The 26,896-nt window shown below is 36.2% G+C and overlaps 1 protein-coding gene across 3 annotated transcripts in view; it reads left to right on the top strand.

Annotated features, from left to right (window-relative positions):
* The window catches only part of STK39 (serine/threonine kinase 39), an 89,395-nt gene that overhangs the window by 48,620 nt on the left and 13,879 nt on the right, over positions 1 to 26,896 (top strand). For 2 of the 3 annotated variants that reach the window (XM_071747450.1, XM_071747451.1), the window contains exons 11-15: positions 2,306 to 2,428; positions 2,557 to 2,589; positions 5,505 to 5,572; positions 19,139 to 19,191; positions 21,124 to 21,192. In XM_071747450.1, the coding sequence (XP_071603551.1) occupies positions 2,306 to 2,428; positions 2,557 to 2,589; positions 5,505 to 5,572; positions 19,139 to 19,191; positions 21,124 to 21,192 (346 nt within the window). Of the gene's footprint in view, positions 1 to 2,305; positions 2,429 to 2,556; positions 2,590 to 5,504; positions 5,573 to 19,138; positions 19,192 to 21,123; positions 21,193 to 26,060; positions 26,152 to 26,896 lie in introns of all 3 variants that reach the window. The other variant, XR_011726562.1, reaches the window with a different exon arrangement.

The following is a 26,896-nucleotide window of genomic DNA, read 5'->3' on the forward strand; positions in this document are numbered from 1 at the left end:
GATTCAGATTACAGCACTAGTGTTGCATATATCTGTAAACCATTCTATCCTGTTCTTTTTGAAAATCTTATTTTTGGTTGTGGTTGCTGTCTCGTAGGTTTGTATATAGCTGTTGGGAAAATGTTTGTGCTATTAAACAAAAGGCTATATCAGAACTGTGCCTTGAAGGATAATTAATTATATCTACAAGCACCAGGTTTCTGTTGACTTTTGCTTGGTGCTCCCTCCCAAAAGCACACAAGCTTCTTATACCAAGCTTTGAGGCAGCCAGGGCTAAAATTGGTGCATTAGGGACCTGGTATGAGAAACAGGGAAAATAGTGCAGAATTTGTCCCTTGGGAAGTAAATTAGGATATTCCCCTGGTGTCTTGCATAGGTTTCTTTTCTCAGTTTCAGAGGAGTACAAAATATGTAGAAACTGGGTAGGGCACTCTTCAGTTGTGTGGGCAAGAAATGTAAAGGAAGAATATCTTAAGGAGTAAAAACCATACAGAATCATGCTGAAGTTCTGGAATCTTCACCCTTTCCTCTAGTTTGTTTTTTATGTGTAAAAGGGAAGGGAAAGAATGTGGGTGTTAGAGGAATGAAGGAAGGAAGAGAGATAGAGACACCAAGATACTTGCTTATTTGTGCACAGGGATTTGAAAGAAGGTTCCTAAGTTCACGTGCACTCTTGCTGTTGTGGTGTCAGGCCAGCCAGCTCCAAACTGTGCTCAGTCCAAATCACATAGAAAAATAGTTTTAAGTGCCCAGCTCTCTGAAAAGCTGCTGTAGGAAAAATTGTATTAATATCTGAATCACATGGTTTTCTAGAAGCTCACAATTTTAGTCTTCTAGTGTTCTACACTGTTTTCATGCCACACATATTTTGCTGAAGTACTACCTGATGGGATGTAGAAGCAGCTGGAATCTGTCACATGCTGCATCACTCCCTACATTGTGGTTTGCAGCAACTAGAGGAGTCAGAGCAAGGTTAATACCAATTTAGTCTTTATATAAGTTTCATAATGTTGAAAACCAGTAATTTTTCTAGTTAGAAACCAGGATATTTTTTATTTCTATTTTTATTTTACTTCTCATTTTGTGAGATAGCTGTGCACAACAAAACGTAAAAATGGTATTACCAAGTTACTCATCACTCAGTATACTTTAGTATAGGACATCAAAACACCACAGACAGAAAGCTGTGAAACTAAAGTTGAACCAGGGTGTTGTATGTTACCATGGATACTGGCAAACAGGATATACATTTTTGAGCCAAGATGATTTAGTTCATAACTTTCAAAAAAGTTATTTATAAGATGTCTTCTCCAGCAGCTCTTGGCCTGAAACTACTTTTCTACCAAGTTATTTCTCCCTTTTGTGTGCTGTGAGCAGTTAATGCTTTGTTCCTTTTGTTCTCTTCCCAATGTAGAGGCTGTTTTCCCATTTTTATAATTGAAAAGAGTCTGCTTTAATACTTACAAACATATAGTGCCAGGGAGCTTACCTGTAAGAACATTTGAATTTGTGCGGTAGGGACTATATATTGATTCAGTAATGTGAAACAATTAGGGAACCTGATTCTAATCTGAACAGTGGGGCTGCTGCTGATTGTCCTGTGCTTCCAGCACACCCAAGTGTGGGAAGGATTTGTTGGATGGTCTTTTGTTTTGCTCAAATTGACTGAGCATGATCTGGGAAAAACAAGCATGTTTTCAGGCTCTGAAAAAGAGCAAGATTTTATCATAAGAGCATTTGATTTTCAGATTTAGCTGCTGGATACTCGTATCAAGCTTCATTAGAACTGAGCTACAGGAGTCTGCCCGATTAGTTTGGTGTGGTGTTTGCCTTTTCTACCTTCTCAGTCTGCATGCAGCTGCTTTGTTATTTTATTCCTTAATAAGGATAATTTTACTTTTAATGTATCCTTAACACCCTTACACATTTTAAAGCTTCGTAGCAGAACAATCAAAATTTTAAAGACGTATGTCCCAAGAACAACCTTGTGTGTCAAACTTATGCTTCCTTTAATAGCTTCCTTTCATTTCAAGGGTGAGTTCATTGTAAGCAGTTGTCATCTACTTCATCTTGTTCCTAAGAAGCTGTAACATATAGCCAAACTTCATTTCCCTATATGAATTTTGTATAGCTTAGCTATTCCCACTGGCTCAAAGATGACCCCTGAGTTCAGATATTATTCTAGTATGCCAGTGACACCTCCATAAAACTAATGGAAAAATATAGAATAAAAATAATGAATTGCTGATTATCAGAACACTGATAACAGCTAAAGGTGTCTGTGTAATTGTGAACACTTTGATAGGTCAGACGAGTACCAGGTTCCAGTGGTCACCTTCATAAAACAGAAGATGGGGACTGGGAATGGAGTGATGATGAAATGGATGAGAAGAGTGTAGAAGGCAAAGCTGCTGTTTCTCAGGAAAAGGTAACTTTTGTTTGTGTCAAGACATTTGCACTATGCAAGATATTCTATCTTAATGTTAACTGTTAATATTTCTGGATCTTAAATGAATAAAGCTGCATAGCTCATTTCTCACTGCATTTGTTTTCCAGTCACGAAGAGTGAAAGAAGAGAAGAACACAGAGGTAAAAAAGTCTTAATTTTTTTTTTTGTATTTTTTCTTCCACATGTTTGAGTGAACAGATTTACTTTAAAATTTTTTTAAATTTTTTTTTTAAATGTAAATTTTGGTGGGAGTGTTGTTCTGCAGCCTTGTTTGGCAAGTACTTGTGAGGGTAGACCTGTATGCTGTTGGGCCTCTAACAGTTAACTTGAGCACACACTGGATAAAATGGATAGGAAATGTAAAGTAATTTTATTTTCATACCCAGCAGAATTGGTCAAGATAGCTAATCTGACTTTTAAAAATTAATCTTAACTATGTGTCACACTAATTGTTGTCTTTTAATCAGAATAATGATGGCTGTTTCATAATAGCCAAAGATCTCCAAACAATTTTTCATTCTTAGGGTTTGTATCATAACATGTAGCTTGCAATTAAGATGTTTCATCCTGGATACAGTAAAAGAGTTCAGTACTGCAGCATAGTAGATTAATTCAGAGGAATAAAATACCATATTGAGTTTCATGGCCCAGTGCTGAGAGTGTGGGAAGCACCACTGCAATAAATAATTGCTTAATAGGATTACTGGCTTATAGCCAAAGTGCTCTTTTAAAAATGTCTCTTTTTTTGGTTGGGTGACACTTGCCATTTCACTTGCAATTTCAGATCCTCTTGGTTTTCAGTGGTGTCATAGAAATCTTATAAAAGATTAACAGCTTCCTGCTAGGTTTGGTCCTGTTAAGCTCATGATATGACCCCAGTCTTTCTGTTGCAGAACAAGTCTACATAGTGCTTCAGCATCTGAGATGTTTTACGTAGGCTGAGTACAGAAAAAAATGGACTTTCACTATTCATGTCATAGAAATTGAGAGTTCAAAGAACCACAGAATCATTTTGGTCGGAAAAGACCATTAAAATCATCCAGTCTGGCCATTTATCCAATAACTCATGTCTATCACTAAACCATTTTCCTAAGCACCACATCTTCTTTTAAATACCTCTAGGGATGAAAACTCAACTTGCTTCTCTGGCCATTTCTTCTTCTATTGTGTTACATGGGAGAAGAGCCCTTCTGATTTTCTCCCTCCATTGCCTCACGCCACCGTTCGGAAGCTCTACACAATCAAAACACTCCCTAATCTACAGGGCCACCCCACTGCCTCTCCTTCCTTGCCTATCCCTTCTGAAGGGTTTAGAGCTGTCCATTTCAGCCCTCTGGCTGTGCAAGTCATCCCACTGTATTTCTGTCAGCACAACTGTATCACAGTTTTCTTGCTGGGCAGTGGCTTCTAGCTCCTGGTTGTTGCCCATGCTGTGTGCATCACTGTACATGCACTTCAGTTGGGCTATTGGTCCTGCCACCCTTTTGGGGGAAGAAGCCCTGATTCATACATGACCATTCTCAGGGCACTTCTGTGGTTTCTAACCTATCAATAACTCTGGTTTCTTTGCTGTTACATGGTTCTCTGTCATGACAGAAGACCAAAAGGACCTCACTTGCACACTGTCCCACAAACATTGGTGTGCTGTGCCCCAGGCTTATCTCTGGCAAGCCTGGTTTTATCCCTTTCCCCTTCAAACCTAGCTTAAAGATCTGTTAATGAGCCCTGCTAACTCCTGTGCTAAAATCCTTTTTGCCCTTTGATCAGGTATACCCTTCCAGTCGACAGCAGGCCTGGTGTTGTGTAGACCAAGCCATGATCAAAAAAACCTAAAATCCTGCTGGTGACATCAGTCTGGAAGCCAGCTATTGATCTGGCTTTTCCTGTTTTCTTCCATTACCATTCTCTGCAACTGGGAGGGATAGAGAAGAACACCACTTGTGCTTCTGATCCCATAACGAGTTGTCCAAGGACCTGGAGTTCTCCAGTTTGTGACTCAGTACATATAGGCAGCTCTTATTATAAATTCTTTAGTTTATGAACAAGGGAAAAACCTTTGCTTGAATTCTTCTGTTGAAGAAGCTTACTGGGAACTGAAACAAGTGCAGCTTGTCACTCTCAGTATGCATCTGTTTGTCTTTGGGCTGCACATTCCCATACACTGAAATAGCAGGTCTGTTGGAGCTGCAAAACTAACAGTAGTAGTATATATGAGTTTGGGGAATTTAATTGAAGTAGGAAAAAAATCTCCTCTTTTAGTGATTAAATAATTTTCCAAATATTCAGTAACTTTTTTCTTTTAATATGTAGATAATAAAATATTGTGTAACACTTTTAAAAAAAATAGCTTTGGGGTGAAATACTGCTACAAAGCAATCAAATGAGATTTGTGACACAAGTCTTTGTTTTGGGGGGCTTGACTATAATTTTTGTACAGGCTTCTGTGAGTGGTGACAATACCTTAATTGGGTATGAAAGCATAGTAAGTTGGAGAACACTGAGCTACCCTGTGTCAAGGATACACTTTTGCTTGAGACTTCATGTAAATCTTAGTTGAGGGCTTGGAGGGATATCATAGTGCTAGGGAGGAATGCTAGTGTGAGACATATCCATATGCCTGATTTTTCTCTGTGGAAGACTGTGATGCCCACTTTGATGTGCTACTAGTTCTTTGCAGATGGGTAGATGCAAGACTTCCTTCACAACCAAAACTTACATGAAAATAATGTGAATAGTATCTTGGTATTCTCACTGTGTGCATAGTATTGAATAGGTTATTGGAGCTTTGATGCAAAGTGGATTAAAATCTCTTACACTCAGTGCTTTAATACCTTAATGTCTTCTCATCTGTTTCTCTGTGACTGACACATAGCAGTTTTATTCTATCAGCTATATTTTAGACTGTGTTACTGAAAGTCTTTAAAAAATTTCTGAGAGTTAAAGGATGTGTAACATATTCTTTGCTAACTTCAAACTGTTAGGGTGGCAAGTATTTCAGAGTATTTTTTTTTCCTTTAGCATTCATTATAAGACTTGGCTTCTTTTTCTCTAATAGTCTCAGCCTGCTGTTGGTGACGAATATAGTGAAGTTCCATGTGCAGTGAATCTTGTCCTAAGATTAAGGTAAGAGATTCTTTTATTTATTTTAGCATTCCTTTTTAGTTGGCTGTATTATTCTTGATCTACCTCATTACTTTCATAATATTAACATAAAATAAGTATTAACCTCTTTAATATCCCAGTATGACCAGTATGAATAGTGTTTCTTTGACTAATTGCTGTCTCTTAATTGCTTACTGAAATAGTGTAAAATGGAAGCAGAATATGAATGTGGCTTCAGGCTACCCTTCATTAAGTATTTTCTTTCTTTTTTCCTTGTAATGCAGGATCACAGTGAGAGATTTTTAATGAGTTTCTTTCACACTTCAGCAGTCAGCCTCTAACAGAAATAACTATAGCTGTATTACAAGTTTCCTACTCAAAAAAACGTTTTTCACTGGCAAGTTTGAACCACCACTGTGGAGAAGAGAAAGACATTTTAGAAAATGGATACAAATATGTTGTCTGACTTAAATTTATACTTAGTTAGAATTACTTAGACTAACTTTAATTAAACTCAGTTTATAAGTAAGATTTTCATTCTTTTATTATGTGATCTAGGTTTTGGATAGAAGTATTTTTTCATAAGAAGCTTTGATAACTTTTTATGTATTTACAACCATTTTCTTTAAATGGCTAACTTGGTTTAAAAACTTACAGCCACTCACTTTAGAACTTGCTTACCTCCAGTTTGTATTGGCAGGTTATCTATGAGAAGTTGTAAAGTCCTAATTATTGCTATTGGGAAAAGTTAAATGTTACAGATTTTTTTAAGCTAACAAAAAGAGAAGAGGTTAAATAGAGAAATATATATGAAAAACAAATAATATGTTAGAAACAAATAGCAGATTTATGCCTAACAAGTAGCATTAGAACAGTAACATCAGAAACTTAGTAATTAATTAAAAAAATGTACGCTGAATGAGTGCCAAGCTCCAAAGCCTGTTATTTTACCATTTCTTTGACTACAATAAGTTGTGTGGCTGCCAAGGGTTGTTTACTGAAGGGAGGAGTAATAAAAGAGAAAAGACTTGGAGATCATGTAGAATTGGTTTAGTTGTCCAGTTTATATAACTACCCAGTTATGCTATCAATATGCTTCTTCATCTGTCTGCTGACAGAGGCAAACAGAGACAGAGACATTTACAAACCAGACCAATTTATATGTGCTGTGAATATGCTAGTGAGGTGTTCTTGGTATTCTTAAATTACAGTGAAACATACAGAGTGATTACTTCCTACCTAGTTACTTGCAGTGTTGGCATATCCACAGGGCAAACATTTTAGTCCTGACAGCACAGTGAAATGTCAGGGATTAGGCTTTCAGTTTTCTGCAGCCCTTAAGCGAGAAATGAAGAAAGATTGATCCTAGGACACTTGATTTTCCAAACTCCTTATTTGCATGATGAAATTTTGTTCTTGTTAAGAATCCCCTAAAGTAATGGGTGAAAAGATTCCCTCCCCTTATCCTTCCCAAATGCAAGTCTGTAGGGATTAATGTGTTACATTTAGGAAGGTAGATGGTCATTGGTAGCGAGGGAAGAAATACGGATTTTCCTTTTAAAAGTCTTTCTAGTTTCCTCTAAACAAAACAAAATAGTCTTGAAGAACACAAATACTCTGAGGCATTTACCGTTTTCTTTCATTGGGACTTTGCGAAGTGCTTATCTGGGAGCAAGGGCTACAAGCTCCCTGTACCTACACATATAGTTTACATTTAGAGTTAAGTGCTTATTTGTTTTTGTTACCATAAAGGCAAGAGTTATTTTGTCTATGGAACATTCACAGAAATTCAGGGAAGCCACCCACTGGCTCCTGTATACATTGTGTTTATCAAGGTACCACTGATGGCATTTGGACAGTCATGCTTCCTTTCCACTGTTGACCCCAGGAGGAGCACAGCTGAGCATAGCTGTGAGCATAGCAAGGCCGTACAATCTGGTCTTACTTGTCAACAATTATATTTTAATGCCTTGTTCTTCAGTAAATTAACAGAAGTCTTAAATTAGAGCTGATGGTTATTTGTTTATTTTTTAATAAAATGCCTAAGTTTCTTCCATTATCTGATTACCTGTGGGGAGTTATCTCAGCTGTCAGTGTTAAGTATGTTGGTATATTCTTTTAAAATTTTTTAATTTCTTGTTTTACTTTAGATATATTAATAGTTGCCTGGGCCTGACAGTCAGTGGTTGCACCTGAGAGTCAGAGGACTCCTGGATTCTGCAGTTTTGAGCCTAGGTCTAGCTGCAGTGAGCAAATTCAGGAAAGCCAGCTCTGGAGAAACAGGGACTGTGGTAACAGGGTAGAGCTGCTGTGTGGGCGTGGGATTAGGATTCTTCCTCCCCAGACCAAAGTTGTGATTTTTGGACACTATCACTCTGCTAAACAAAGGCTAGAGTAGGTTTGAGGCTGGCATTCCACCTAAGTTTTGACAAGTTTGTGCCACACTGGATAGCATAAGTGACAAGCTAAAGAAATGCTGTTTTGGTGTTTGGGATGTTAAAGTGTTAGTGCTTGAACTATTGATGCAATCTGTTTTGCACTAATTCAATTTGGTTATTCTGTTTTGTTAGCAGAAGGGCAGTTGTGTGGGGTTCCTTCACAGAAGTCTGAAAAATAAGTTTCCTGCATCATAGAGTGTACCTGGAAGCCCTCAGACATTCATAGAATCAGGATAGTTTGAGTTGGAATGGACCTTAAAGATCATCAAATTCTGACCTCCCTGCATGGTCAGTCCTTGGTTTCAAAAGAAGCCACTCCCTGCATTCCAGCCATATGCAGCTATCCTTATGCTGGGATCATTTCAGGATGAAAGACCCTACAATTAGGATAGCTGTATATGGAGAAAGGTGTTCTGTCCCCTGACTGCTCTCTTAGGTTGTAATTAACTTACTGAGTTAATGTTTTTTGAGCATCTGAAAGTAAAATACTGTTAGTTCTGCTTTTTTAAGTGAACAAAAGTATTGTAGATTACTTGTTTTGGGTCATGCAGCATTCCTTTGGGATTCCAAGGTAGTAAACAGCATGTATCCTTGCCAGGGTTTCTGTTTTTTATCCATTTCCACTCCAGGTTTTAAAATGTTCCGTTGATGGCTTTTGGTGAATTGATCATTAAGTCATACAGCTGATAGAGACTTGAGCACATCAGAGGATTTTTATGGGATTTGTTAAAGTGAACCATAAGTTGTGAAACATACTATTATGAAGCAACTTAGCTATAGTATTAGGACAGAAACAATTTCCTGTGATGCTTCATCTGCTACTATTCTATAGCTTTTAAAGCATGGCTTGATATTCAGATAAACACTGTGAGCATTAGATGCCAGACTTGAAGACTCAAAGCTCACTAAATCATCCAAAGTGTTGGAAGCTTTTTCTTTTGAAGTAATTCACTTGAGGCAATCAAATTATATAAACTGCAGTAGCTTGATGAGTTCAAAACACACTGATTTTAGATGCTGAGAATTAGTGTTGAAAAAAAAAAAAAGTTCTGTACTGATGTGGGTAAAAATGTAAATAACGGCAAAATACAAGAGGAATGAATCGACTGATGGGGGGAGGATGAGAGGGAAAGGGAAGTAAACACTTCAGTAAAAGGCTCTGGAAGGTCTCTTCATTGCTTTCCTTTTGCTTTCCCAGAGAGGGGCCATGGGGTAATGTGACAGCAAATGGTGATTTTTTCGGGTGGAAATAAGCCCTTCCCCTGTGATGGAGCTGGGCTACGACCTGAGGGGAAAATGCATTTTCCCAGGGTCCTTGATGGCACTTACTGTACTACTGAGCCTTTAGCTGGAGAACTATCCTTGTTTCCAAGAGTTTGTTATAGAAGTGGGTGTAAATATTTAGAGTCTGATGAGTAGAAACAGTTTAAGTGGCTCAGGAGTGTGGCTAAAAGTTTTGAAGAGTAATGTCTTGAAGATTTTGGACAGGACAAAGCGTAGGGAGATGGGCAACTTTCAAAGAAGAGAAAAGCAAAAGAGAAAAGCAAATGTTTCTCTAGCTTGTTTCCAGATACCCACACCCATCACCCTCTTTTACAGTGAGACTGTGCTACATCAGAAACCATCAAATTCTAGGTTATAGTTTTTCATTTTTTTTCCTAATAGTATGTTCCCAAAAAAGGCTAATAGTGCCCATAAAAATTAAAAGGCTAATAGTACCCATAAAAATTAAAAATTACTTCCCAAAGGAGGAAGAATAAATGTATTTCACTAATAAATGTATTTCAGTAATTCACTCAGCGGATGGTCAGGTTCTCTTGTTTTTCCCAAGCAGAGCAGATTTGGAGTAATTCAGTAATTGAGTAGGGAATGCCAAATTTATACCAGCTTCCATTTAGTGCAAATGCCTTGTTGTAGATGAGAAGCAAAAGAATCCCATGGTACTCTTTATAAAAGTGCTGGTATTTAACTCTGTTAGTCTGGATGATTTTCAACTTCAGATCTAACTTTTCCATGCTTAACTTTTAATTAATGCCTTCTTGTTTTCACAGTTTTCTCAGTGGGAATAACTTGTAAAAATAATGTCTACTGTCAGAGTTGCTTCTTCAGTTAGAGACACAATTTCCAATTTATTTTCTACCTTTTTTGATGCTTTGTCTTGGAGTAGATTGCCCCAGAAGTAGAATTAGCAACAGTGTGTTTTAGGTAATTCCATGCAACATTTTTGAAAGGCTCTAGTATTAAATACTTAATACATACCATTAGGTTTTTAATGCTCAGTTTTAATTAGGAGACTGTTCTTGAATTTTGCAATGAACTGAAAATCCTGGTTCTCAGTTGCTGCTTGATCTGTTGCCATGGCTTATAACTATGACCCATGCTGTGTGATCATTATGGTGAAATGCTGATGCTTCTGTATCCTCAGCCTCACAGAGGAATTTGGCAATGTGAAGGAATGAAATCTGTAATCCAGATTTTTACCTGTGAGACTGCACACACCAAGTTTCTTGGCAGGAATTCTTCAAAAAGAGTTTTAAGGCAATTGTCTGTGATGCAGTCCTCTGACTGGGCTGTTCATATCAATTGGGAAAGGGGATGAGAAGGAGTAAGCACATTTGATTTTAAATTTCCAGTCTAACCACCAAGTTGTTGCTGTTATAGATTTAGGAAGGTCACTGTCAGAGGGTTTAACTTATTTAGATTAATAACAGAGACATATCATGTTAAATTAGGAGACTTGTTAATGCTTAATAGTTAAGAATTGCAAATTATCAGAAGCAATCTAGGAAGGTTAAATTAGCTCCTAGGACAGGAAGATAATTTACTGATGGTAATACGGAATGTCCCAGGACCTAATGTGATACAGCTCCTCTGCACTAGTTGAATTAAGTCTATAGAAGAACAAAAGGGGCAAATGGAGATGCACTGGCAAATAGTTATATTATTGCATATCTTATTTAAACTAGTGTGTAGAGAAAATGCTAAGGTAGAATTGTATGTAATGGCACTCTGATCAAAGAATTTACAGAGAAACATTTGTGTGTGTCTGTATTTCTTATAAAAGCATTTCTTCAGATAATGTAGCTGCTTTATTACATTTTTAAACTGTGTCATTTGTTCCTTTTTGAGGAATGTGTCTCCTGGGGATCTAGGCAGAGATATATTTCAGAATGACAAGTCCAAGGAGTAGCCAGTGTGCCGTGCTACAGCAGGAGAGTTGTTAGAACTTCAGTGAAATTGGGATTTCCTGATTTGCTCTACATGCCATAACAGAGATGATGAGTTATCACTCACTGGTCTGAGCTGAAGCTCAAATGCTAATCTCCTTGTTTTCATGTAGGCCTGCTTTTTTGTCCTCTAAAAAATAAAAATTAAAATTTAAAAAAAAACTAATAACAAGTAAAGTTACAGAAAAAATGTACTTGGCTGGAGATACCCAGTAGAGCTACTCTTATGTTGTTAATTTTTGATTATGAGGCATAGATTTTTAGGAGGGAAAAACCCTATAGACAATCAAACCCCAAAATTTGTTCTGGCTAGAGATTGAATGAGCTTGGTAACTGGCTCTGTACCATAATGCAGAGCTCTCAAGTATTTTTTGGTTTTCTTTTGTTGTTTTTTTTTTAATATTTGAAAAATTCTTTAATTCCATTCTCTTTTGTAAGAAGTGGGATTGATATATATCCTTCACCAACGTATTTCTCATAATTTTTGCTACTTAGAATGGCTTTTATTATCCAGCAAGTTTGTAGCTTTTGTCATTAAATAAACTCAACTGTGTGGTAGATTTACAATTGGAAAGTGACAGAATTTCTGTATAGACTGGGAATCGATCCAGTAACAAACATGATAAACAAGACCATTTGTAAAATTTTTGGAATAAATGTACCTGTAATTACAATATTGAGCACAGTCATATGTTTTATTTTGCAGTCACCTCTAGTGCTTTGCCCTGGGAATCAGGGAGGTGTGGGGACATGCTAACTGAACTGAATTTTATTTTCACAGTGTGGAGACTTCATTTAAATAATCTGTTTAATCATGATTAAATCATGACTGAAATCAGTAAGCAGGAGTGCTTACTTGATTGAACTATTGATTCTAATCATGCTTTCCATTTCTACCTCTATTATTTCCTTCAAAACTTGCTCCTTAAAAATGGTAAATTATGCATTTCTTATTCATTACTTAAGGCTGTTTTTCTGCCTTGCTGTATTTCTATTGAAATTAAATTCAACATTTAAATTTTAATTTTTTAATTACGATCTAAATAATCCTGCGTACAAGTGCTATGCCATCCCTTATTCAATAGAGAACCAGTATATTTGTTTATCAAAACAAATTTTGTATGTAAAATAGATAATTATTGAGCCAAGGAATCAATATGTTGTTTCTGCTTATTACATTTTGGTTATCAGAAAGATTTGCATGTCTGAATATTTAGATGGCAAGGAACTAGGTGTTTAACCTGCAGAGCTGTGGTTGTAAATTATGGAAGTTGAATTTGAGGCTGATGCTGATACTGAATTTTTTAAATCATTTAGGTTTTTGGGTTTTTTTTTAAATTTCATTCTGACTTTTTATTGTATTATTAAAAAAAACAAAAACAAAAGCCAAACACAGCCTCTTATCTCCCTTATGCTAAAGTAAATAATTTAAATCTTGAATTAACCTTAGTGTTAGATGTATTATTTGTATTATTAATGGCATGTATATTAATGGTCAGCTGTGATAGGGCTTAAATTTTGATAATTCAAAATTTAATTCTAATTAGATGTTTTTCCAATAGATTTAAAGAGACTGCATTTACCTTGACCAGCCACACTGTTTCATCTTCATCTGCCTACTTTAGAGTTGCCTGTGAATGTGTTGACATAGTAGCTTTCTGGGGGTTGAAATAATTTAAACTAATTTTGTATGGTTTGTCTGCTTGTTCCCACTTAGCACTGGTAGGAGTGTTTCTGGGACCCTATTGTGTCTCTGTAAAGCAGTCAGGTTATGGTTGCTGGGCTTGTGATTTCTGGTATTTTTGAGGGGGAGGCAAAATTTTAACTGCACTAATTTCATTTATCCTGTTTCACACCCCAAGTGGATGGCCACAAGAGGTGCACGGGGACACAGATGAGACAGGAACTTGACATATGAGCAACCTTTGCTGGTGAAGTCTGTTTATCATAAAGCTAATTTTGCAAAAGTTTTTGGCCCATGGACATCTATGTCAACTATGGACAGTGTCCTGCCTGTCAGGGTGGCCACCAAACAGAGCTCCCCTTTTTAGCTTATCGGGACAACCACTGAAGCAGGGACTGCTCTTGCAAGACCAAGGCCCTGTTTATCAGGGAGGTTACCCAAATGAGGGGCTCTCCTCTAGAAACAGTGTCCAGATGGGTTATGAATGAGGCCTCCACCTGAGCACAATGTCCATTTTGTCAGGGCTGCTCTTTTGAGACAATTATTCTTTTGGGGATTCTACATGCTCCTACCAAAGGTTAACCAAAATGCACTTCCGTTTTATCTAGGATTGATCTGAAGTCATAAAAAATAAGTTGAGAAGGATCATCTCTTTCTACAACACTGAACAAACATGATCTACTCTTGATAGTATGACTGTGTAACAGGGGAGCCTGGGTAATGCTTAGTAAATGGCAACTGAGCATGGAAGTGTTTAGAGAGAAAGGGATTTACATAAACGTGGTGAATCCTCAGGAGGCTAATGCTTCTTTATAGAAAATGCACTCTTCTGTTGTGTTTGTGATCCCACAGGAGCTTTAAAGTTCTGAATCACAAAACTACTTTAATAAACAGACTTCCTCTTATTACTGCTTTGCTTCTGCAATGTGCAAGGTACCACAGCTTCAGAAGAAAAAAAAAACAGGTTGGCAGAAGGGAATGGGAAAGAAGTGAGGTGTGATTTTTGTGGGGGTAGGAGCTGGTTCTTCCTTTCCTTGACCTAGCTGAAGGGATAAATTCTATCCCTTCAGATAGCTGAAGGATAAGAAAATTGCAAGGCAAGGAAAGTAAAGGGACAGAAGATTTAGATACCAGCCCAAACCTCGAATTTAGGCCCCATGGATATATCATCTTCCAAAGATTCTAACCCCACGTCTTCTTTGCAGTATGGAAACTAAAGTTCCAATTTGCATTTCACTGTTTTGTGTATATTAACCGTGTTCTGCAAATATAGTTGAAGCAAAGTTTTAATTAATCAAAACTGAGATTTGAAATAGGGACTACATATCTTCAGTACAGGTGTTTGATATACAGTACTCAAAAAGGGTTTCCGGATTTTCCTTGAACTGAGCTCTATAGCTTGCCACAAAGTAAATTCTGCTGTTGAAAAATGAAACAAAACAAAACAACAAAAAAGAAATCAGTAAATTATTATCCATCAAGAAAAAAATGACTCACTGTTGTTATTTTCATGGAGTGGTGCTTTCTCCATCTCTTTTATTGTTATTGTGACCAGCTTTCTCCATGTGTGATACACAAGATACTGACTGAAAATAAACACTTTGGAAGAAAGTAATGCTATAAAAGCTAGGTTACAGAGGGAACCGTGTTTAGCTTGTACATTATGCCTTAAGCACAAGAAAGTGATAAATTGGTGACAAGTTACTGTGATAAGGACAATGAGCTTTTGTATTTGAATAACATTTGGTAAAGCTAAATAAAAACTCTGCTGTTGTCTCTTCCAGTACCTGGAATTGTTAGGGTCTGACAAAACTAGCTGTGGCCAAACCATTCAATTTAAGGAGTGCACACCTTATATAGATTTTTTTTTAACATGTCAATCTGTTCTGTGGCTGAATTATAACTAGTTGTGATCTTAAATGTGGATAGAAGAAATTAGAACTCTTTTGACTTCTGAGAATGCTCTCTTGCAATACTGCTCAGAACTTCAAAGTGCACCGAGTGTCCCCTGTGAAAGGCAACAAATTGTGGAGGAGTTTTGCCCTCTTAGCTGCCTGTGCACATGGGCACAGCTTCTATTTTGTTGACCATACCATGAAGCATAACTCTGGGGTTTTCGTTGTGTTTATTTTTCTTCTTAATATGTTTTCATGTACTTCTCCTTGGGTTCCACTGGAGCTCAGGAAAAAGAAGATGAAAGAAGGAAAATAAATACATCTGTCTATCTGTATGCATGGAAATAAGTCATATGTAGAGATGGATATATATCCCTTCTTTCATATATATGTATTTAAATATATATTTAATCTTAGTCATGCAGAAATAGGGAAAAATAATAGGAAGAGAAGGTAGAATGTGCGTCAGGGCAGAGCTGCAGCATCTGTATGTTGGAGTCCTAGGTTAAGTGGTGAGGAAATGGGCTAAAAAGAGTGAACATTCATTGGTCCAAGAGAACTCAGTCTTTTGCTGCTTTCACTTGACAGTCCATAGAAACAGTAGAGAACAATGTTGCTGTGTCTTGTTAGGACTGGATAACCTTAATACAGTAAAATTATATACTAATTAAAAGACTATTTAGTAGCCAAGATAATGTTGATGTAGAGCAGTGAGTTTTTACATATGCAAGATGACAAGAATGGGGATGATGAGAACCTCCGGTAGTTTTCCATTGGAGGGATGCAAAACAATGACTACAATTTGAATTAAATAGTAGCATTTGCTTAACAAAATAGAAAAAAAAATAAGGGAGGGAAATGTATTTGTGAAATACTAGCAGAAGTAAGTGACCACTGATTGAAAGCATGGATTTCTGTAGTGCTGCAATGTCATCTAGACAGTGCTCACTGTCTGCATGATAGGTGGTGATGGGAAAGTGCCTGTGTTTTATGGTTTCTAACTCCATCTGAAAGAAGAGAATGAACAAGATTAGGGAATCTTGCTTCTGGTGTAACTAATCAAAAGCCATAAATGGTGCAGTTTCTATGCAATGTACATGTACTCTGTACTAGTTCACAAGTCAGGTTTGTTGATTACCATTTTGTTATGCACTGCATTCTTGGACACTCAGCTCTGTACACAGATCTCCATATGTACAACTTTGTAAACCTCGTGTGACAATTGAGTGGCTGAAGTCTGAAAATTCAACGAGCAATGCAGACAGAAGTGTGCACTTACATGCATGAATTTACCCCTCTTTTGGCTTACCTTGAGATTTTTTTCTTATTTTGGGAAGGAAGAATATAGCGTTACATAGCTATGGCTAGATGAATCTCATCCAGAAATACATACTCTCCCAAAGGGCTATATGGAAGATGCTGTAATTTGTAGCATAAGAAATAGTGGCTAAAGTTTGGGGCACTAAGTGCTGAAGTTAATTAGCCCATGTGATTTTTCTGGTTGAGGACGTGTTATTCCCTAGAAAAACAGAGCAAGCAGTCTGAAGTGTGAACATTAAGTGGTCCCAACAGAAACAAAATAATAATAAAGATTTGCAAAAATATGCTTTTATGAATTGTAGAATTTTAAATTGTGAAATTACTTTGCAAGAAAAGATGGCTGCCAAAATCTCAGTGTGGTGTGCTTTACTGATACCCTTATTCAAAGCAGTTCTGTGCAATTTCTCCTTTTGGAGGTGATGGTATAATGAAGAACATCCTGCAGGAAATTAATAAAGTGCTGTGTGCTAAAATGCACAAAAGTATTTAAAATTTACTGCTTTTTTAAAGGACATGGGCTGTTTTTATCCATGATAATCAAGGTATATTAGTCTGTAATGGCACAGCACAAGAAGCAAATAAGAGGTATTAAAAGAGATGACTAAAAAGTCTGAGCTTGCATTTTAAAATAGAAATAACTTTTATCACAAATGCATTAGAAAAACTACGGATCATTATGAGTTGATGAAGATAAAATTATCAGTCACAAAGATACTAAGTGCTTTTCTTCAAATCCTATTTCTATTTAGCAGAAATAAAGTACGTGTGTGCTGCTGCATAAGAGTGTAATGGCTGTAAGTAAGAAGTGAACTCCAATGGAACAAATAAAACACTGCTTGGAAACTCTGCCTAAAAATAAATCAATGAATCCAAACAATTGTCACCAAAATGTATCAAGGGAACTAGCAAACTAATTTGCAGTAGCAGTGACACTAACTAGAGCCAGAGTCTGAAGACTGGAGAAGAGCATGAGTGCTTTTAGAGAACTTGAGTGCATCTTCTATTTGTTGGAATATATAATGGAATAAATAATTTATGGAAATCAATACATGTCTGGAAGGTAATGGAACTGCAAGCAAAAGCACTTACAGTCTTCTAGAAAATTAATTTTGCCAAACTTCCTTTGTTTTGCTTTCCTGAATGGTAGTGTACCATTAAAGAGATGGCAGCAGTGTAGTAAGTTCCAAATGGTTCAGAGTGTAACAATTCCAGATAGCAAAGTTGGATGGCTGAATAAATACCATCCTTCCTTGAATTTCCACCTTCACTTAAGTGAGCAGATTTGACTCATTACCTTTCTGTTTGGGACATTTTGCCATTTGGAGCCAAAGTAAACCATATCCCTTTTGCATCCTGCTTAAGAAAAGGGTATATCAGGTGGAGCTGCTCTTTTCATATAGCTGTATCAAGCTTTTGTAAAGATAGTAATTTTCATGACAGTTCATAATTATTTAGGGCCTTTTTATATGGTGGATATTCTACTTAGAGGAGATCTATGGAAGATGCAATCTGAGAGCATAATGTATTAGTTTCTAGATAGGTTTTGCACTCTTACACTTACCTTAGGGAAAGCCATCCAGGTTTTTCTAGGCAAAAGGAGGGGGGAAAACCGAGGGAGAAGAACTGTGATTCATACCAGTTCTCTGTTCAATAAAAATAGACAATGCAATATTCCATCTAATGTCAGAAGATTTCTACAATAGAAGTAAATGAGCCTTGTAAATCTGTACCTGGCTAGGTGCATTATCTGCAGCTTTTTATTGGGGATCTTAAACTCCCATTGTTTAGAATAGAATCTTGGGGTCTTGATATGCCTTCACCTTTGAAGCATTCAGTAAATATTTGAAACATTCAGTAAATGAGTGGTTTTCATATTAAGCCCTGCAAGGGGCACACTTATTTTTCAGGGTTTGATATTTTGCTTTTGTCTGTGTTGCAAATCATGTTAGGTTTTGTATTCCTGTGTGTTGCTGTTTTTTGACTTTGTAATATTTTTCTAAGTATTTAGCAAGTGATAATGGCTGTAAGACACAGCTGAGTATGCCCATGTATTGGATGTAATTTTCCCACAGCAAGACTTCATGGACTGATATGCTGAAATATGGGCTTGCATACAGTTTCCTTGCTGAGGAGAAGAATAATGGACTGCAAAAAAAAAACATTCTATTAGTTTTTCAAATGGATTGAGCTATTCATTGGAAAAAGAGTGTGCTACAGCAATTAAGTTATCCCTATGCTCAGTGGGTTTGCCATTTCCAAAAATGAGATGGACATCTATTTTACAAAGAGGCTAATTCTTTATTGATGGTAGAAATTATTAACTAAAACTGAAGCTGGGAACATGCAAGGAAGGAATGGAGGTTTGGAGCACAGTATGAGACTGTAAAGGAATTCTTATCACAGGTATTAAGTCCCTTGTGACTGTGTCATACATTGAACTGGTTAAAGCACTATTTGTGGCAAACCTTTGACTCTCACATTTTGCTTATTTAATGTGTAGATGAAACCCCACTGCTGAGACAGTGATTGTCAGTGAAAGAAGTTCCTCATTTTGACTCAGGGATTTTCAGGCATTTAATGTTTGCTAGATACTTTGTCTCTCAAAGGAGCATCTCTGCATACATGTAATCAAGTCCAAGTTAGCATTTTGTTCCTCTTTGGAGGAGAAGGGGTAATACATACAATTCAGACTATTTTGAACTAGAAGAGTCAGCATGGCAGAGTGTCTTTTGAAGGTGAAAAGGAAAACACTTATCAGAGGACCTTATTTTATCCTTAAGTTTACTGAAGTTGTTTTTCAGCTAAAGCATATCCTTCTGTTAGTTTTCCCCAAAATACTGCCATGATAATGCAGTTGAGTCTCTCTTGTCTGTGTGCTTTGGGAGAGCAGTGTTTTTTCAAGTTGAAAAAATCCACACTACAAAAATGCATCTGTCAATGCAATAGATATTCTTTGGGTGTGGGAACTGTATGGTTGTTCAGTTCTTTGTTACATTTCAATGTGTGCATGGAATGTTTTTCAGGAACTCCAGGAAAGAGCTTAATGACATACGGTTTGAGTTTACTCCAGGCAGAGGTAAGGCTCCTTCAATTGAATTCTTCTATTATTGCTCAAAAAGGTATTTCAGAAGTGATTACTGCTTACTGTTAATACAGACTACCTCTCTGTAATGTTTCCTGCTGTGCTGAGCTTTATATTGAACTCTGCTTGAATAAGAATAGTAGATATACGCAAATTCTAGTGGCAAGGTTGCACAGTGTATATATATAGTATATATTGTTGTATATAGTATTATGTTGTTGTATATACTATATATAGTTTTATGTATTAGAAGACTTGATCCACAGTATACTTTATTAATTTAATGCCTTTATAAAATGATCTATGTGGTACATAAGATCTAGCATAGCTATATTTATGACTCTGGCATTTCCATTTTCACGTTTGGAAAACATTGTGGGAAACAGAATATAGTATCTATAGAAGGCATATGTGGTGATGGTGGTAATTAAGTTTCTCTCCGCTTTGTACTAAAATAAGTAGTTGTGTTAACAAGTATGAAGTGCACACCATTTTTCAAATGCTGTCTTCGACTGTAAGTTGAGTTGTATTTCTAGTTTAGGTATAATAACCAGAAAGAAATTGTGGAGTTGAAACCTGAAACTCTACTTCGTGCTTGTAGAACTGGTTTGACTTTCCAGTGCTAAATGTTGTAAGAACTCATAAAACTTCATTTTGTATGAAAAACAAGTATTACTGGCATAAAACCCCCCAAGAGGTTGATACATTGAGTAAGAAGGTATCATCCTTGTTAAATAACAACCCTTTGAGCTATGAGCACATTTCATATTATTTAGAAGTTCATGTATTTTGAGTAGCCTTCCAAGAGCTTCCACATAAAAATTAATCCATATTGGAAGAGTTCTCTCTTTTCCTGTAAATCATCATGTCCTTCATGGGCAGGAGCCTGTGCATGGATGTACTCCCTGTTGTCTGCCTGCATTTCTCATTGAATGGGTAATAATGAAAGATATCTCTTATTAACTGGGCACAGAACATTCTGGTTTAGCCACTTGTCAAAAAAATTACTTAAATATCTCTTAAACAGGTGCATAAAGCATTTGAGAATTCTAACTTGTTCAAAACATGGATGATACTGCATAGTAAAGTACACTATGACTGTAGTAGTCACTCGAGGCAGCCAGAAGGTGGCTGTCAGTCTCATATTTAGAGCTCTCCAGAAGTTGCAGCTAGCTCAGCTCTACATCTGTCTGTGTTTGTTGAAGAGATGATAGAGTTGTGTCACTGCCTGAAAGCTTGTGCTCCATACAGGTATTTGGTGTTGAGTCCATAGTGTAATTGAGATTTAGGTAGAATTTAGGCTTGTTCCTGCTTTTTCCTACTTACCTCTAAGCCTTATAAAGTCGTTATCTAGTAGCAGATATTAGTCACAGAGACTTAGGAATTAACCCACTTGGGTATAGCAGTTTGTGCAAAATTGATCCAAACCTCTGAATTTCCTGAATTACAGTACTTAAAAGATAATTTAAGACTAGAACTCAAAATAATGACTGTTTATGTAACTACTTTACCCCACTTGTAACAAACCAGAAAGCCTGCATAGTACTTCTGTAGAAATGCAGAACAATGGAAGGGATAAAGAAAACAATGAAAACACCACCAAAATATCTATTTTCTTGATAGTGAAGATACTGAACTTGTAAACTGTGTATGAGAATGGTATTAGATAATAGAGGAGAAATGCTAGTGGCCAGAAAAGGTCTGTAGAGGGTTTGCAGTGAGTCAAATCATCCCCTTGTGATTTGTTTTGCAGAGGCTGATAAGATAATTATCTTTTTTCTTCCTAATTAAAGATAATTTTGAATTCAAGCCTGTTTCCATGGGTATTTTGGAACTAAAATATATTTTGGAAAATTGCATTGGATGACTGATACTTTTTATTGTTTTTGTGAACTCTCACTCTTATTCATTTCACCTTTTGGACAGACACAGCAGATGGCGTTTCTCAGGAGCTGTTCTCTGCAGGCCTGGTTGATGGCCATGATGTAGTTATAGGTAAATTACATTTTTGTTTGAAATTATGCACTTGTGACAATTTTGTGTTAAATGAATGTGAAAAATGGTTTCTCTAATGCTGATTTTCGCAAAATCATTTTTTTCCTAATTTTGCCTTCATGTATGCATAGTTTAAAAAATAAGCCAATATTGATATCGGTCCAAGGATTGCTTTTGGAAGTCAGAACTGTTTAGTGGTTTGGAAGGAATGATATAATATAGATCTCCTGAAGGATTATTTACAATTCAGTGACTGATTATTTGTGATGACTTAATTTTTTTGTTTAATAATAATAATAATAATAATAATAATGTCAGTAGAATTTTGCTAAGTGTGTGTGTTGGTAGCTCTGAAGCTAGTTGGTATTCTGCTGGGGTAGAAACAAGCGAGAGCTGATAATCTTATGGAAATCAACCTAGAGATATTATTTTTATGGTCAAAAAGGACAATCAGTGATGTTTTCTGGCTGCTGAGAGGAAAGATACTTCTCTGTTTTTCTATTCTGTGCTTCAGTATTTTTTAAATTATTTTTTTAAATGAAATCCAGTGCCTGGCAAAGATGATACATTTTAAAGTGCTTATTTCCCTGCAGTTCCTTCTCTTCTGGTTGCTCAAAACCAGTAAATTCATTGCTACCAAAATCAGAGGGGGGTAGATGCTAAATGTTTGAGAACTGAATAAAGGAATACTAGCAAATCAGTCTTTGTGTTGTGGTCAAAGAGGTTATATTAGTTGGTTCAGATACCATTACTAAACTCCTTGATGATATGAACAGTGTTTTACTAATCCATAATTTCATGTTACTTGCCTGGGAAGTTGTCTGAATACATTTCCAGTGTGTTTGAAATTTAACTAAAGTATATCAGAGAGAACTTTTTGCTTTTGTATGCTTAGAATGCAGGTCCATTCTACCTGATAAGAGAAAAACAGGCCCTACCTATGCTTTTATTTTAATTTCTAAAGAAAAACTACTTGGGAGAAGTTAGCAGAAGGTCCAGGCCAGCAGGTAGTCTTCTCTTAAAGTCACTTCTACTGCTCTCTTACTATAAGGATTCAGAGGAGAGGGGTCCATTGGCCTGAATTTGTTGCATTTTAAACATCCAGTATGAAAAGTGTCATTACCATGCTGCTCATTGTGGTTTTGTTAGAATTTTTGTTACCATGAGATTCCTTACTTAGTTTAGAAATATTAAATAAATAATTTTTTCCCTGGATATGAGAAGGATTGTTATCTATTGGCTATCCCTCCTGCCTGGGGAGTTAGCTAACACTGTGTTGCACAGAAGCCAGAATCATGATTGGTGATGCTGCAGTTCAAGTCTTCCTGGAACCCCTTAAGGCCCCTTTTTTCCTTTGCTGCAAAATTCTCTTGAAGTGCTAACTGCCAATACTTCCATGGAAGTGGCACCATAAATTAGGTGTGTTGTTTTCTTGCAGGGAAGGTGATAGGGGAAATGCAAATGAAGATAATGTCCCTCACAGCTTTTGTGGCACAAATATTTACATAAGGTTTTTCCTTACAGAAACACTGTCTAGTCAATAATGAACTTTATTTCCTTGCTTAGTTACTGCTTTAATTGTGTCAAACTTGTATTTTTAGCACTATGATGATGGTCCTTTCTGTTCTTTCCTGTTTATCTTTTTATTGTGGCACTTTAAAAAAAGCAAGGAAATCAAATTACTTGTATAAAATTAATGTATTCAACATAAATCTAACTTTATTAATTATGAACAGTTTATATGTTCATTTTTCTCTGTGTTGTAACTTACCTCAAGTTCCAGAAGCACAAATTCCTCCATGACTTGGTACTACAATTTTCCCTTGTCTGCTTCACCTGGAAAGTTGTTCAAGTTTTCAAACTTGTTTGGACACTGTTGTCTTCGTAGAAAATGACTTTTGATTTCATGTGTTACTGAAAAATAAATTCTGCTAAATGAGATTTTGCTTTTAATCAAAAAAAAAAAAAAAAAAAAAAAAAATTGGACTTAAGTTAGGATGTGTTTGTGGTTTCCTTTGGGAAAAGTGACTAAAAGTGTATGGGTATGGAATAAAACAACTTGCCTGCAAGAAAATTATTGCAAATCTCAGAATTACTCTGTAGCAGTGCAGACCTAAGAAAATACTACAGTTCTTTATTTTAAAGCAGTAGGTTAAATAACAGAGCAGATGGTGCTGAAAATACTTCCAAAAGTATTTTTTTTCTGTAAAATGATTTTGCCACATCGTTCACTCAAAATTGAAGGGTTAAAAATCTTTCTATGTAAGAAGAGGAGAAAAGTATAGAAGAGCTTAGTTAACCTTTATCACCAGAAGAACTGATTTCATTAGCTTCCAGACTGAAAGTAGTTGAAAAATTACCTTTCACTTTTCAGCTGAAGCATGCAGAAATTCAGCCTCTATAACATGAATGAAAACAAAGTTCTGAGATAGTCTCATAAAAGTTGATCCTGTAGTTTCTTTTAGTGGCTATTCTAAAGTGTAGAGGCTGGAGAAAAAAATAAGGTGAAAATACCTGTGCTTCTGTTGAAGTCCACAATTTGTTGGCATTAACAGCTGATATTCTGAAAGGACATTTGAACAGGAGTCAGCAAAAGCTGTTGTGGAAAGTAAGGCCATGGCATATGTGAGCTGAAGCTTTTAGTGGGCACCAGCTGATGTGCAAGTTCTACGGAATTTGTAGCTAAGCATCTAAACTCTTCACCTTTTGAGACTTGCTGGATTCACTTCACTTAACTCAGGCTTCCCAGGAAGGTTTCCATTCTGATAAGCAATAAGTTCAGCTACCTGTTTGGCAGAAAAGGAAAAATCCCCTCTTGCATGTTCAGTTCTGGCTACAATTGACTGGTTTTTACTTTTATTGGCAGTAGCATTGTTTCACAGGAGGTCCCTAGATGAAGAGAATCAGTGGAGAGAATTTTGTTTAAAAGTAGACTTGAATTTGAGTTTGGAGAGGGTAGTGAGGCTTGGAGCTTATATGTATGCATTGGGATCTAGCTGATGAGGTATTTTTATGCAGCACTGAGATTGCTATGTTAAATCATATAAAAAATATGGAATATTTTCAAAATACATTTGGAGATGAAATATGTCTCTGTGTGTATGCAGTGCATGTACATTAGCTAGCAAATACTCATCTGGTAATGCTTTATTATGTTTTTCATAACACAAAGGAAATTCAGATCATATCAACAGTCAGTTCTGTTGAAAATCACAGTTGCAATCCTATTTCAGTATTGTATATAATGTGCATGTAATTTCAGCAAAGCCTCAGGCTATATTTAATCCTCTAGATGTCTTGCCTAAATTTTAGAACATTAAGGTTTATTTACAGATATTAAATTGCAGTGTGTATATAAAAAAAAATACTTCCCTTCTCCAAGTCATCAAGAAGTGTGCAGTTGCCCTCCACTATGTTAATTAAAGTACCTTTATTTTAGTTTACTTTTTTGTCAAAAAAAAAAAAAAAAAATCTGTGAATACCTTGACCAAAATGGAAGATGCACTTTCATTTTTAGATAGAGCAGATATTAACTACAAGTAAATGAGCACCTGTCTTGGGTGTTGGAGCTAGATTCATACACCTGGTAACCAGAGGAGTATCTTAGTCAGTCAAAAAAAGAGCTTTCTGCTGAAAGTCCTAATATGTTAAGAACCATCTGAAAACTGAATAGATCGTATTTTGAAATGAGATTGCAAGCTTTTTCATCAGCATCTTGAATATTTTCTTAGAAGTGTGAATACAATAGACACTATAATCGTTTGACTAAAGGTTTGGGGGTTGTTGTATTTTTACTTTTTTTTGTGTAATGCAATAAGTCTTTTGATATGGTGTAGTTATGGTGCTGCGTAGCCACGATTGAAATTGTCCTCTAAAAAATATATAAAAAAATCCATGGCTGTGGGTAGGTTATTTGTTCATGAGTAAGTGGAGAGAACATGTTTCTGACCAAGTACAGAATTACATGATTTCAACAGATGTTTAACAGGAAGTAATATGTATGATTCCCAATCCATCACAGTATTAAAAAGGCATTTGAAACTGAAACAGATGACTGTCTTGCATTATCAGGTCTGCTGTTGCTAAGGGTACTTTGATGTTAAAATAGGAAGATCAAATGCAGAAGCCCCATTTGTTAGCAGACTGTCTGTAAGATCTTAACTCATAGCAGCACCAATAATCCAATTCATAGAGTTGCACAGTGAATAACCTTTTGCTTTTTCTTGGTTTTGCTCTTCATTTGCTTATACCTAGTTTACTTGGCTGTCTTGTAATTAACTTTGAAATGGAATGAAGTTATGCCTTTTGTTCAACTAAGTGCAACTTATAATTTTATTGTAGTCAGAAAGTGGGATAGTGCTGCATGAGTAAAAAACATACTGCATTAATTTATCTCCTCAAAGAGCAGTAATGTTGCTACGGTGGCAACATAATGGTGCTATGGTTAGGTGACTTTGGTAGCACTGCCACATGAAGGCAGCATAGGTTTTTCATTTAATATCAGAAATATTTTAAGATGCAAAAATTTCTTTAAGGAATTTGTTAGAAATTTTGTTTTTTCTTGTGTTTGTTTATTCTTGTAGCCTAAACTGAGTGAAATAACAGAACTTTTAGTTAAGTGTATCACATTTTTATGTGTTCCAAAACTCAATGTACCCATAAACTTTCTAGTGAGAAAATCCCTTCACAGACTCTAACAATTAATTTCAAACAATAGACTGAATACTTCATGTTTAAGGCACTTTGTAGAAACTTCAACGTGTGCACATAACTGTAGGATATCTATTTAGCAAGGTCTGTATGTGCATTACAGATAGGAGAGTATCTCTAAAATCCCCAGGGTCTAACTAAGGACTTAAATATTTCAGCACATCTGGCTCATTTAGAGCTAATCCACTGAAGGGTGACTCATAATGAGTAGACTGCCAGGAGTTATGGAACCTTGAGGTACATTCACAGGTAATCAAGCTTTGCATCTAATTGTGCCATCAAAGTTATTTTAGCTGTATGTGTTGTATGTGAAAGGTGCACTTGGGAAAGGATGCTGTGTGAAATTGACAAGTTTCATGCAAGTTCCCACCCTGCTGAATTTTCAGTGTGGTGGAAACTTAGAGGTTTAGGGTGAAAAAACCCAATATTTTGTTAGGTGTAATGGTGGATGTGGCAGAACTATAAATATAGGGTGTAAGAAATTCTCCAAGCACACAAATTATTCGTGTATCATAAGGAATGTGCTTGTCTTACAGCCACGTTCAAGTAGATAATTTTTAGTTACTTTAAGGAAAAAAAAAAAAAGGTTGGTATTGGCAGTTGCCTTCAAAGGAAATTACTTTTTTCCGAATGAAGTACACCAGTTCCGTGTGTAAATGAGGAAAAAATACATCTGCTTATTAGTGGATTAGATTGAGTTTTGCTTTATATAGTAGAGGCTCTTAGGTCTGAAATGTGCTCCCTGTTCTTATAGATTTGAATTGTAGTGGTGAGGTCTTTCCTTTCTAGTTAAAAAAAAAATAATAATAAAAAAAGACAACTGTGAATTTTAATCAGAAATTGCAAAGACAGCAATGTGAGTAATGTTCTTTTTTCAATAGTAATTTAGTTGCTGTTATTTGTTTCCTTGGCATTCACTTCTCTGCAAGTGGTTAGTATGTCAAAATAAAGATTTATTGAGGTTGTTCAAACTGGAGGTAACCCATTTCAGAAC

The sequence above is a fragment of the Heliangelus exortis genome, chromosome 6 (assembly GCF_036169615.1).
Source record: "Heliangelus exortis chromosome 6, bHelExo1.hap1, whole genome shotgun sequence".
Taxonomy (NCBI): domain Eukaryota; kingdom Metazoa; phylum Chordata; class Aves; order Apodiformes; family Trochilidae; genus Heliangelus; species Heliangelus exortis.